Source organism: Poecile atricapillus, chromosome 2 (genome assembly GCF_030490865.1).
Source record: "Poecile atricapillus isolate bPoeAtr1 chromosome 2, bPoeAtr1.hap1, whole genome shotgun sequence".
Taxonomy (NCBI): domain Eukaryota; kingdom Metazoa; phylum Chordata; class Aves; order Passeriformes; family Paridae; genus Poecile; species Poecile atricapillus.
In genome coordinates, this window is record NC_081250.1 from 144,577,403 (window position 1) to 144,590,960 (window position 13,558).

Sequence of the window (13,558 nt, forward strand, 5' to 3'; positions counted from 1 at the left end):
GCGGAAAAAAAGTGCAGGAAAGGCATTGAAATAATTCTGTGCGCTTAGTGCAAAAATTAAACTCCAGACATGAAGTGGAATTAGTCCTTTTAACTTCCAATAAGAGGAAGAAATCTTCTGTACAAAAATAAACGGTAGTAGAATTAAAAAAAAAAAAAAACAACTTAAAATTATATTATATTGGCATGTTTCAGATTTCACATTAGTTATACATATCCAGAGGTTACAGAGGAGTTACAAAAATCCCTTCACAGCTTTCAGAAGCTCACATGGCATACAAAAGTGATGGGGAAAAGGTGTTTAAGGTATTACAAATTGTACTTTCAGACTCACAGCATTTGTTTCTGTATTAAACTCAGGGAAAAAATATGAATACAGATGTCACACACTAATGATTACAAGGCTGAAGTACAAAATAACTTACATTCAAATAAAAACAAAATAAAGGAAAACTTCAAATCACCATTTCAGGAAGAAGTATAAAATGACATCACGCTTTGAATAAAGAAAACACGGGGAAAGTTCTTGAATCAAAATTGCTTTATGGAAACAACTGGTGAAATAATACAAGACCTGACAATGTATGAACTGTCTGTACAATTATTATAAAATACAGTGTATCACAGAATCACTTAGATTGGGAAAGACCTTTGAGATCATTGAGTCGGACACCACCAAGTCCTCCCCTAAACTACGTCTCTGCTCCTGCGCCTTTGGTATTTCCCTCTTCAGGAATGTCCTGGATTCCTTTTAGAGTGTCTCCCAGGGGACTCTTGTCAGCCAGCCTCCTAAACAGGCCAAAGTCTGCCCCCTGGAGGTCTAAGGTGGCAGCTCTGCTGATCCCCCCTCTTTACTTGTCCAGGAACTCGTGATCCCTGTGCCCCAGCTGGCCTGCATCACCCAGAAATCCTTCTCCACCAGCAGCAGGTCCAGCAGGTGCCTTCCCTTGCTGGCTCCCTCACCAGCTGAGTAGGAACGTTCTCTTCCACTCACTCAACACATCCTAGACATTCCTGCCCCATGGGAACAAGGGCCAGCAATTGTGAAACTTTTCCCAGCTGCTCACAGGGTATCTCATCTGCCTCTCCATCCTGGGTGGGTGGTCTCTAACTGATTCCCACCAGGAAATCTGCCTGCTGCCCTTTTCCTGATTCCTACCACCAAACATTTGACCCTACTGCCACCATCATTCAGCTCAGACACTCAAAACAGCCCCTAATATAGGGCTGCCCCACTGTCTCTCTCTCCTTGCCTTTCCTTTCTGAAGGGTTTACAGCCATCCATCGCAGCCCTCCAGTTGTGAGAGCCCTCCCAGAATAATGGCAGCTGCAGTTTTCCTGCTGCACAACAGCTTCCAGGCCCTCCTGTTTGTTGCCTGTGCTGTGTGCAGTCGTGTAGATGTACTTCAGTTGGGATATTGACCACCTTTTGTGAAGGAGAAACCTTAATTCCTACAGGACTGTCTGGAGGCATTTCCATGCCTTATGTCTTTGCTGTCACTCCCCTGCTGCACTGAGCCACCAGCCCAAGTGACCTCATTGTCATACACACTCCCTCAAACACCGGTGTGCTGCCCCCAGGGTTACCTCCAGCAAGCCTGGTTTTGTCTCTTTCCCCTTTCAAATCTAGTTAAAAGCTCTTGCAACGTGCACTAACCCAGAGGCAGACACCATTGCTCCCTGCTCAGGCTGTCAGAGTTACAGCCCCTTCCTGTGAGCCATTCCATGCAAATTCCCGTCCAGACTGCCCCACCATGCCCTTGGAGAGCACGCTGCTCCTGGTGCTCCCCAAGATTTCTTCACACACGTCTGGGCTGGGCCCTGTTGCCCCTGGCCCTGCCTGTGTCCCCTCAGGTGCTGTCAGTGCTCTGGCCCCTGCAACTTTGTCACTGCCCCGAGGTTCCCCCGGCTGAGGAATCCTCCTGTGTCGGGAGCAGGGCTGCTCAGCGCAGTGACTGCACATGGCTGTGTATTCACACACATGTACACACAAATGTGTGTGTGAAACCAACAGCTCTAAACAATTCCTGGCTCATAGTCTTAATTATACAAGGCTAGGCGAGATATCTTTAAGCAATAATCAGAGCAGTTACTAGATCAAAGGAATTCTGTGGTTTTAACCAGGCAGCAATTGAGCTAGTCATTTCCCCTCCAACAGATATCTTAGTCATGATTTCTCACATAGTTGAGAAATTCAAATTTCATAAAGGACATTTTCCTAACAGAAGCAAAACAACAAAAAACAGAAAGAAAACCCCCAAAAACTTGACCTAGAAGTTTTTCCTTTTGCTTCTGTCGGGCTTTCCTTTCCTCAGTCACTGGAAAGCAAATGCTTACAGTACTGTTGTCATATTTTATCACTTTTTTGTATTACCAAGGTCAGGCTTTCACATGTAAATAGATCAAATAATCTCAAAATTATTGTATTAAGGTAAATAACTGGATTCGTTGTGCAATTAATAGTGCATTGCCCTTTAGGGTTTGTGCAGTTAGTGTAGTAACAATTCATTTGTGTACTTGTGAAACCATGCAAAGTTGTTGCCATCCAATCAAGAAATGGTGGGTTTAGAGTGTAAAAACTTCACATATGTAATTTTTTTTACCACTTAATGAGGCATAGGGGTAAAAAACAGAATTCCAGCTAATGGTAGAATGGACACTGCAAAAGAGAGTAACTTACATTAAAAGTAGTATTTTCATTAACAAGTGTTGTTATCCTTATTTTTAAATTTCTCATGAGTGACTTATTGTATAGATATTATTAAAAGTCTTTTCAGTTTGCCTTACTTCAGATCACATATTTTCACTACTGAAGAGCATAATTAAAGACAAAATTATCATGATCACTCTGAATAAGAAAGCTAAGAATATACACTGATTCAACATTAGCATTTGAAGTACATTAGATAATTAATGCATAAAAAAGGTTCAGTCTAAAAAGAAAAAAGTTATACTAAAGAACTTTGTGTTTTGGGTTTATTCAGAAATAAAAGAGCCCATGAAACCAACAGTCGTCAGCTAGTCTTCCCTTCCTATTATGGTATTAAAAAATACTAAGTCTTAGTGGGGTAAGTAGCATAATTTAATCAAAATGTGCAACAATTTATAAAAATATATAAAAAAAAAGTCTCCAAGTATATGCAAGAGAAGTATAGAATCCTGCAAGCATTCAGAAGGAACAGGATGACTTCAAAGGCTGAGGTAATGGAAGTGAGAATAAATACATCTGTGCTATAAATTAAGAACTTCAGCTGCACATGAGTAGAGATGCCTGCTATGCCACAGTATGATACAATCCGGGATAGAAAAAACAAAAAACAAAAACAAAAAACCAGGACCAAAGGATTCTTTGATATGGCATTTCCAGTAGAAACAGCAAATTTTATTGCTGTCCAGACAGTTGTATTTCAGAAAGCTGATTTAAACAGCAAAGGTACAAAGAAGAGCTTGTGTGATGAAAGGGTAACATGAACCCCAGGAGAATAAAAATATTCTTCAATCAGATAAGGTAAAATACGCTTGGTTTGTTTAGTGTAACACCCCAGACATGGAGACCTGTACAATTTCCTTCCAGCAGCACCTTGACACAGCTACCAGCCACAGAAAAACCACCAAAGGCGAAGGGCAGTGTTTGTACATGCACAAAGTAACTTAGGGAACTCAAGGAGATTCCTAATCCTGTGTGCAATGCAGTCAGACAACTTCTAGAAGTTACTAGTAAATTTAAATAAACTAATTTGGTTAGAAATAGAGTCTGATCTAGTGAAGGAGCAGATAATGTGTCTGTCTCTGCAGTAACAGTAGACAGGAACCACAAAGAAAGTGCTTTTGGGTTTAAGCACCTCATGACAGAGTTGGGACAGAGTGTAAACTATGCAATCTTGTAGGTGTTGAAGATCCAAACTTAACTTCATGATACAGAATTTATTCCTGGAAGAACCACTAATATCAATTAGCTCTCAGCTATAGTGAAGGAAACCTGGATTAGACTGCCTAACACTCCTCCAAAGTTAGTTAGCAACATTACCCTCACACTGGATTTGAAACGAAGATTGTGCTAAATTTTGTTTAGCTACTGTGGCAAGTCATGAAACTACTTAATTTTTTTTTTTTTTTTTGGAAAGCTTTTTGTAAAACAATAGGCAAACTGTTGCCTATAACAATAGCTTATTCCTGCTAGGGAATAAGCTGAGAAGAGCAATAAAAAAAGATGATTTTGAGAATATAACAGGCTAAAGATTTGACTTGAAAAAGGCACTGATTGGCTGGCTCAGGCAGCCAACTGCACTCATTCTGTTAGGATTAACTAAATCTATAGCAGAGATAGCAGCAAGTGAGATGCATCCACAAATTAGACAATGTGGAGTAAAATACATGAAGATTCCAGCATTTTCAGGAGTATTTTGAAAAGTTATCAAATGGAAAATGTGGACATGAGTTATAATGATGTATGGAGAAATTTTAAAATATCTCCATATTACCTCCTCCCATTATTGTGCCTATAAAATTATTTTTAGCCAGCATGTCCACTGAAAATCATGAGCAAGAGTGATGTGCCTTATGCAAATTGCTTTAAACCTCCCTCCTCTCCCCAACACAAGTTCAGTGGGTGGCTTCCTGACCACTGTGGCCCCTCAGGAACACCACAGAACTTCACTACCCAGGAACTTCACTGGGTAATGAAACAGAGGGCTACAGGGAGGGTGTTTTCTTAAAAACAGAAAAGACGATTGGAAAGACGATTTCAGCTGCATGTCGCAAAGGATGAGAACCCATGAAATTTGAAAATTGTCTGCCTCCTTCTAAAATGGAGATCCACCTGCTAGACTCCAGGTCCTAGCAGGGGCCCATGCTATCTGCCAGAGCCTCACAGCAGCACAGGGACAAGATCAGATTATGCTTTTGGACAGAAGGTAAGCTTAAATTTAAATACAGATTCAGTGCTTTTGTTACTCTTGCTGTTTAGGGAGCTTAGTGAAATAAGTACACTAATTTTCATACAATCTTAAACACAGGCTATTCAAATGAACTTTTTAAACAAAAACACACATCTAACAAGTAAGCTTGTTCAAATTTCAATGTACTCTATTACTATTCATCCAAAAGAGGAGAAAAATTCTACAGGTTTCTGTTTTCTTACACAAAAAAAATTGACTCTTTCAAAATTCAGATGTGCCAACAGTGTCTTATGGAAGTGGAGAGTCTCTGCTTCGTCTTCTTTTAAGTAATCAGAGAGCTGGAAGAGGGGATGATAACAAGGAGCAGCACAGTTTAAAATGAACCATAAGTTCATCTGAAATGATGCATCTACAGCAACCTTTCCACTGATGAATTGTCCTTCGCATTTGTCACTTTTTTCACCAACTTTTAAGTTTTGAATTATTCCTGTAACATAGGCATGTATACAATGGAAAATTCTAATTTCACAGTATTGTTGAGTGTGTATCAACCAAAACTCCACTCCAGCATCACTCACAGTGTAGAATTTCAGCATGTTCGACACAGAGAAGCATAGTGACTTTAATGTAACAGCAGTTCCATTCAACCTTTCTGACTTACCCTGTGAATCTGACATTTTCCAATCTGATGAAGCAGTTAATGTTACATTAGAAGGGAATTTATTGATATTATAATATTATTTCATTGCAACATAAATAAGGATTTCTTTGCATAGTTTCTAACATGAAAACAAATAAAAACTCAAGGAGTCAATTCTTTCTGAATAGCTTTGGTGTTGTGTTTATTCCCCAGTCTAGGAACAATAAGGAAATTCCAGGAACAGCTAGGAAAATGCCAAACATTTCAGAAACCAAAATACATACTTAGAATAAAATATGAAATTATATATTCCGCTTCCTGGAAAAAAGACAATTTGCTAGGTAAGTCTGTATGAGAACTCCACTATATAATGACAAAGAAATAAAGTTCATTAAAATCTACTGAAAGCTGACAACATCAATAGTGTGCACAGATACCAGACACAAACTCATTAAACTTCTCCAGTAACCGGATGCATGATTAATTTCCAAGTCTTGCAACTTTATGACTGAAAAAGAAGTTATCCTAGGTCATGACGGAACATCTAAGCCAGTACATTGTGTTTGCAATGAACAATCCACAGCAGATTGTGAGACAGAGCATGTAAAAGAGATGGGAGAGTGCAAGGAAAAGGTAGAATCTTACAATACCAAATAAGCAGGTTGACAAAGTAAAGTTACAAGGAATACAACTGAGTCCCCAGGGAAACAAGGATTACAAAATCTCATGTGAAAACCTTGTCAAAAACGCTTTGCCTCATAATGGGAAACAAACCTGTTTAGAAGAGAGAGCCAAAGGATCTATTTGAAAGTTGCCAGTACATAACAAAGACTGATGGAACAGTAGTGCTTAAGCACAACATCTGAACCGTGTGAAAGCAAACACCTGATGCCAACACTATCCTGTCCCTTCTACTCTTTCACATATTGGTGAGACCATCTCTTCATTTTTCCTGAACAAAGTCAATTATCAGTTGAGAAATGAAGTTATAGTAGTGCTAACAAAAAGGAGAATCAGCATAACTGCTGAAGTGTTAAACTATACTGTAACCTCACCACAACTAAAGATTCCTCTAACAAGTGTACTGTACAAACAGAGCTTTTCAATTTCTAAATTAAACATGTAAAAAGGAATGAAAAGTTTCTTCGTCCTAAAAAGTATATCTGCACAAATTATAATACAGTAAAAAGTTTTGTTCCATAAATATATCCTCTAAGATTAGAGATATCTAGGTCAAACCATCACAATCCACTGCAGCTGTAAGTCTCATAAAATTAACTATCATTATGCAGAGTATTAGTTTATTCCTCACCCACTCATGTGCAGTGTTATGAATGATTACAAAGTGCCCCCCAGGTCTTTTCAGTTTAGAACACGCGTTGTACCACAATACTGCATCACGAAGAACACGCTGTATCTTGAAACACTGCCACGTCCTTGGTTAGAGCAAGGGCAACAGTGGGAAAATCACTGCTTGCAAGTGTGGTTTGGAGACAGACTTACCTTTGCCAGCATTTCGAGGAGGAAGAGGAGGAGCATCAGATGTTGGAGAGGTGGGTGAGTCTGTGCTTACAGAAGCAAAGATCTGGTTGGTAAAGGCTCCGTAGGAGAGTCTTTGCTTGTCTCTGGGAGTGCTAAATGAAGGGTGAGTCAGTTTGTCTTGGGGAGAAATGCTTGAGGAGTGACAAAAGCTTTGGGGTCTTGGAGATCTCTCCTTTTTTATAGGACTAGGCTGTGAATAGAAAAACAAAGATGTGATACAGCTGTCTGTGAATCAGTGGCTAAACACTAATCATATTTAGTATGTTTGGAAAAAAGCATACCAGAACATAATTTAGTGAACATGATCCTAGTTTTTTTTTTTTTTTCTTTGTTGGACAAATAAACCCCCATTTCTCCCATTCTCAGTAATTCAACCTGAATAGTCCCCTCCTCTATGAAAATTAAGATTGTACCATCAACAAATCACCACGAACACAAAATTAAATTTAATGTTAAGGCAGAAAATAATATACTAAATTATAATATATAAAATATAATATAATATACTAAATATATATATACTAATACATATATAATACACTAAATAAAATACCAATTAAAGCCTAGTTAATTTTAGAAAAGTAATTTTCAAGGAATATAGCACATTGCTCAGAATAGAGTATTAATTATCCTCAAGTATCAAGTATATTACTCCACTGATGCCTAGTAAAAATGAACAAACACTTCTGACAGATCAGATTTATTTGGTCTCTGAACTAGCAATATAATCCATGATACAGCTCTATTTAAATGCTTCTAATTGCTCTTTCAAGAAATTTTACACATCAGTTTTTGCCTGCTGTATGTTAATGGGTGCATATGGAGCACGATCTGTTTCCCTGCAGCTCTGGTTCAGGTTATTATCTCCAGCACAGCATCCCTCATCCTCCAGAGCCTCCTCATACAGATGATTATTTTGTTCTCTACAAAATTTTGTCCTTGAGGACATGCAAATTACTTTGGTTTTTGAATTTTTCAGTCCCAAGTTCCACAGAAAATGAGAAGTTGTCCACATTTCTTTCTGCAGCACTCATATAAAATAGGAGAGGTGTATTCGCATTTATTGCAGAAATAGAGCACACAGTAATTAACTGACTTGCTAAAGTAGGACACTGAGGCTAATTTTTCACATGCTCTAGGATGGCAATTATTCTATGCCCTCAAGTTTTGTCTTTCCATTACTCCTTTTTTTAAAAAAAAATCAGGAATAAATAGCACAGCACAGTTTGTGGAAAATAGAGTTATTTATTCAATAACTAGGTTTTTAATTAATTCATGGAAAAAATTAAGTATGTAAGCTTCGGATTTCCTCCAGCTAAAATTTAACAGCCTAGAATTCTGAAGAGGATAAAGCAACAAAGTAGTCCAGATCTGCTGATTTACATCATACTGTATGTCTTGTCAAAGTCAAACTTCTGAAACAGCCCATAATAACTAGGTTGACAAAGAATATTCAAAAAGCACTTATCCACTCTATAACAAAGGCTTCAAAATTAGTTTTTTTCCCCAAAAAAATATCTGTAAGAAAAGGAAGGCCAAAGTGGGTCTCTAATTGCCATTTTTTTCCAGGGAGCAGAGATGCTGCCAGTTTTTGTGCAAAGCTGTATCCGTAATTCACACTCACCTTATCATCCAGGTCATCGTCACTTTCATCAATTTCTTCCTGCCGAAGATTCCATTCGTACTCCACATGCACATGTGGGTTTAGCTTTCCTGCCTTGGCTTGAGAAAGCTGAAAGAAATAAAAACTCTATTTAAAATACTTGCAGTTCTTTTGGTGTTAACTAAGTTAACACCAGTTAACCAGTGACAGTTTTGTAACGGCAAGAAATAAAGTGGAGTATTTGGAAGTTTTACAATTATTCCAGATTCAAAGAAGAACAAAGCAGTGTCAGGGCAATCACACAAACATCCTTCATTTGTTTGAGGTATAGAAAGACAGCTAAAAGGCAAAAAGGAAAGATTTTCCCCAAATGGGCAGAAGTCACCATGTTTGACAAGCATTTGAAAAGATGACATTAAGAGAAGGTATATGCACAAAATCAGAATTTATCCAGAGCCCTCCTTTCCAAAAAGGAAAGGCAAAACCGATTTATACATTTTGGTACATACAACTGCTGTCCCAGCAAAATCACAATCCTTGTACTTGGATCTAATGAAAAGGTGTTTACATTTTATTTAGATATTTTGCCACTTTCTCTCACTGGATGAGGCCAAAATATCTTCAGCACAAAATTCCTCGACTTTGCCAGCCCAAGTAATGTATTTCACATTCTTTAAAAAACAACTACCTCAATGATCACCAAAAAAACTAATCGAGCAGTTCATGATTATTTTGAGGAAATAAATTCTCCTTTTCAATGCCTAGATCTTCCCTCCTTATTTATTCCTTCATATCCTGTGAAATGTAGTATACTTGATAATAGTTGATTCAAGAGTGCCTTTAACCATCCTCCTGAAATAAAACTGGGAATAAAGGAAGTGCTTCCAATCTGTTATGTAAGTATTCATGAACCCACTTGAGCTGAAACTGAATTTAATTTCACAGTTAAGACTCCAGTTATGCAACAGAAATGAGTTTAGTACATCTATCATAATACAAACACCTAGTTATTTATCTTATACTTTTTTATTGCCCACAGCAAACAATGTGCTTGTTCGTGTTTCTTTTTCACTCTTAACTCGTTGCTGCTGGAAAAAAAAAAGGCAGAAATCATTTTCCTCTCCAAAAATAAATAAAAAATAAAAAAAAAAAAAAATAAAAAAAAAAAAAAGAGAAAAGGCATAAATGCTCTGTGAGAGTAAAGTGAAATAATCATTGAGGTATTAACGGAATTTGGATCACTATAACTAAACGATTAACTGCTAGATAAGCTCACTGATAACATCCACGTGACTGTAACACAGCCAGCTGGTCCACATTAATGGCACATGTCACTTTTTTAAAGGGATACTATAAAGAAAAAAAGCAATCAATCCCAATTGTGTGCTGCACAGGTGATCTGCTTGATCCAGCTGACAGGACACTCAAACCACTGGAAACAGCACCTACTCACACAGTACACATGGGAGTAAGCAAGAAGTCAGTCCCACCTGATCAACCACAGCAAAATGCTGACTTGCATCCCCAGAAACACAGAAAATTTCTTTGATTTGTGAAGGACAAGGTCTTTTGATTATTCAATAATTAATTCATGACAAGAACTTTCAATTGTCACAGGAAAGGTATTAAAATTACTGGCTGCAGAGCAAAAGCAGACATGCTCAGATCATCAAAATGAGGAAGAAGAAATAGAATGAAGTGGCAAGTGTTTTGTAAATTCTCCTGGTTTTGTCTTGAATATGAAAATGCCACAGTACTTAGACTTTTTAGTACCTTGATAGTAATTAAATTCTCTTGCCTATAAAATGCATGCTGGTGGAACCTCAGAGGGCCAAGAACAAACAAGCTTGTTGGTGTGATGTAAAATCTTTATGCCTGGCTAAATGCTTCAGAGGAGTACCTGGGAAAATCCTTAACACCTTTATTTCTTGAACAGCAATAATCTTTTTGAGTGGTGTCTGTTAAGATCCCTCACACATTCTCAAAATTCCAGGAGGTTTTTCTTTGATCATGTTCAGTAGAGGGACAAAGTCCCACAGAAGCTGGTGTTCTACACATCTTTTGATATGCCAACTTCCAGACATTACATTTTCTTCTTCTTCCTTTCAGGAGAGTAACTTTGTTTTAATTCTCCTTATAAGAAGACTTCCACCATCCCTGAACTACCTGTCCTGTTAAATAATGCGAAAAAAGCCAAAGCAGAAAAACATCAAAAAAAGATCCAGACCTAAAAGGTCTTGACTGTTTTAATTTTACAGGGGTTGTTTAGTACTCCTGATATAAAAGCCTCTAAGAAGAACTTTTGAAGTGATGAAGCCCAGATCTCCTCAAATGATGTATTTATTGACATATCTGACCCTCCAGTACTTAAGGTCTTCAAATACACTGGTTAAAATAACTAGTACTGCCACTAGAAGAAAACCTTTTTCATAAAGTGTTACAAGGAAAATGATTGTTGTGTTTTAGGTAAGAAAAGAGTCACCTGTTGTACGGCCTTCAGATCAACCCACAGCCAGCTGGCAGCAATACCAGGTGTGAGATACAATGGTAATGATACATTTAGTGAATCTTTTTTAAAGAAGCAAACATTCCCCCTTGCCCCCAGGCCCAGTCCTTACCAGTTCCTCGCACTGGACAGCTTTCAGTCGTTTCGCTGTGTCCAGAGCTGTCTCTCCAGCTTGGTTTACTACAAAATTAACAATACAAAAAAGAGCAATTCTTTGAGATGTCTTAAGAAACAATTTATTACATTTCACTATTTGTAGCACAGTAACTTCTAAAAGTGATCAAAAACACCTGTTCACTGTATAGCAGCTACAGCTCTTTAATAAGTGTTCATGCATTTCATGTGTCATCAGTTCTTTTTGAGCAGAAGCATCTGTTGGGACAGTTCCCAAATCCCTCCTATAAAGAAATTTAGTCATCTCAATCTTGACTCAGTGCTTTTGCCGATAAAATGTACCTGAATAAGCAGGAGAAGCAAGCAGGCAGGGTAAAATAGCTCAAAAAAGAAAACTAATTCTAAGACTTTAAAAAAAAAAAGGGTAAATGTCAATCCAAGCAGATTTTACTTTGATTAATATGTAGAGGCTTGAAGCCTTAATTTGGTGACATTTGAACAAGAATAAATTTAAATAAATTTAAAACTTTCTAGCTTTGTCTTTATCCAAGCTATAAAATGGTTTACAATTTAAAATCAGAAAGAAGGTGATAATCTGAGGCTGCTGGGAGTTCCTCAGGCACAGCATCTAATGAAATCCTTCCTAGATGTTCAGTAGCAAATCTCAGTAAACAAAAACAACTCCCACATCTGATGTGGATAAACCCGAGGTAAAATGTACTCACAGTACATCAGTAAATGCCATGGGGCTGGAACAGAGAATGCTCTACAGCACATTCAGATTATAAAGCATTTCTGTGATCAGGAACTGAAAATTATCAAACTGAGATCTATAATATCTGTGTGAAATATTACATAGAGAATGCCAGTTAGGAATCCTTGAAAATACAGAGTAGTCCTCTAGAAAGGCCTGTGACTTTGAAAGAATTCAGATCCCTAGAAGAAAGATTTACTTATGGAAAGATCTATCAGAGATGGCTCAGTATGAAAAGGAATGAACAGACAGTACTTCTTATATGAACCTAACACCCAGAAAAGTAATGGTGATGTAGAAAAAGGGAGAAATAAAATCCAGTTTGCATCAGCTGTTATGAAAACTTCTCTCCTATACCATTAACTGACTGAATGCAAATGTTTTATAGACACACTGATCACATTTAACTCCTGGGCTTAACAAGCTGGATTCCTTCTTAACTCATGAAAAATGGGATCAGCTTTCTCAGCTCCCTTTCAGCTTCTCTTTGCACCTACACATATGAGGTAGGTGTAACATGGTACCTGTATCAGTTCATTTATCATAATGGCATCCCAAAAGTTTAATTGGAAATAGAATCTGTTTGCTCACAGCTAGGATAATCTCTTGTTCTCTACATGGTCTTCCCTAACCAGTGGCAGCGTTGGCTGGGACATGCTGCATGAAACCACAGCACCAGCTGCCACTGACATCAACAGAAGAATTAAGTGCTGTGTACATAAAGCCCACATATCTAAGAGTGGAATTAAATATTTCAAGCATTATAACATACAAATTCTAGAATAAACAATAAACCTAAATTCCAATTTAAAATGGGTCAGAAACAGAACCCTCTGAACTCTGATTAGGGTTTGCCATTAGTATTTCATATTAGGAATTTTTATAACTATTATCTTCTAAGAATTTCATTTCTTGAATGAATGTTTCCTTTAGGCTTGTTGTAGATAAGGTCTTCATCTTTCTACCACAGTTTTATTTTATAAGTTTACTTACCAGAGAGAAATAAACAAAAGTGGCTAAAATATTGGGAAGAAATTTTAGGAGATCCGTATTTCCTGGTTTTAAATAATTAACTTACCTACATCAATAGTTGGCTTCCCCCTCAAAAGCAATTTCAAACACTCAGGCTTATTATATATACTGCAGTAGTGTAGAACTGTATTACCCAATGCTGTTTGTTTGTCCAGGTTTCCACTAAAAAAAAAACCAAAAAACAATCAAGAAAAGTACAGTAGCTGTGCTATTCATTCCAGATCTAGCATCCCTATAAATAGTAATTGCATAACAAACTTTACTGGACAAATAGGAAATAGGACAAAAAAATATTTGAATTAAACATTACTTTCAAAGACTATCAAGAATTTTTCCAAGAAATATCTGAAATATCTGAGCTGTGATTGACAAGGACTGAAAGTCTACAGATGATCATTCAAAAAAATAAAGAAGTGAAATTCAGAGACTCAAACCTAGACCTCTCTAAGTCCATGCCAGTTGTTTTCCAC

At 37.4% G+C, this 13,558-nt stretch overlaps 1 protein-coding gene across 3 annotated transcripts in view; it reads right to left on the bottom strand.

Moving 5' to 3' along the window:
- ASAP1 (ArfGAP with SH3 domain, ankyrin repeat and PH domain 1) overlaps positions 1–13,558 on the bottom strand; it is a 143,424-nt gene that overhangs the window by 19,525 nt on the left and 110,341 nt on the right. For all 3 annotated transcript variants that reach the window (XM_058831159.1, XM_058831157.1, XM_058831158.1), the window contains 4 exons: positions 13,135–13,250; positions 11,301–11,368; positions 8,704–8,811; positions 7,041–7,269 (listed from right to left, as the gene is read on the bottom strand). In XM_058831159.1, coding sequence (XP_058687142.1) covers positions 7,041–7,269; positions 8,704–8,811; positions 11,301–11,368; positions 13,135–13,250 — 521 coding nt within the window. The remainder of the gene's footprint in view (positions 1–7,040; positions 7,270–8,703; positions 8,812–11,300; positions 11,369–13,134; positions 13,251–13,558) is intronic.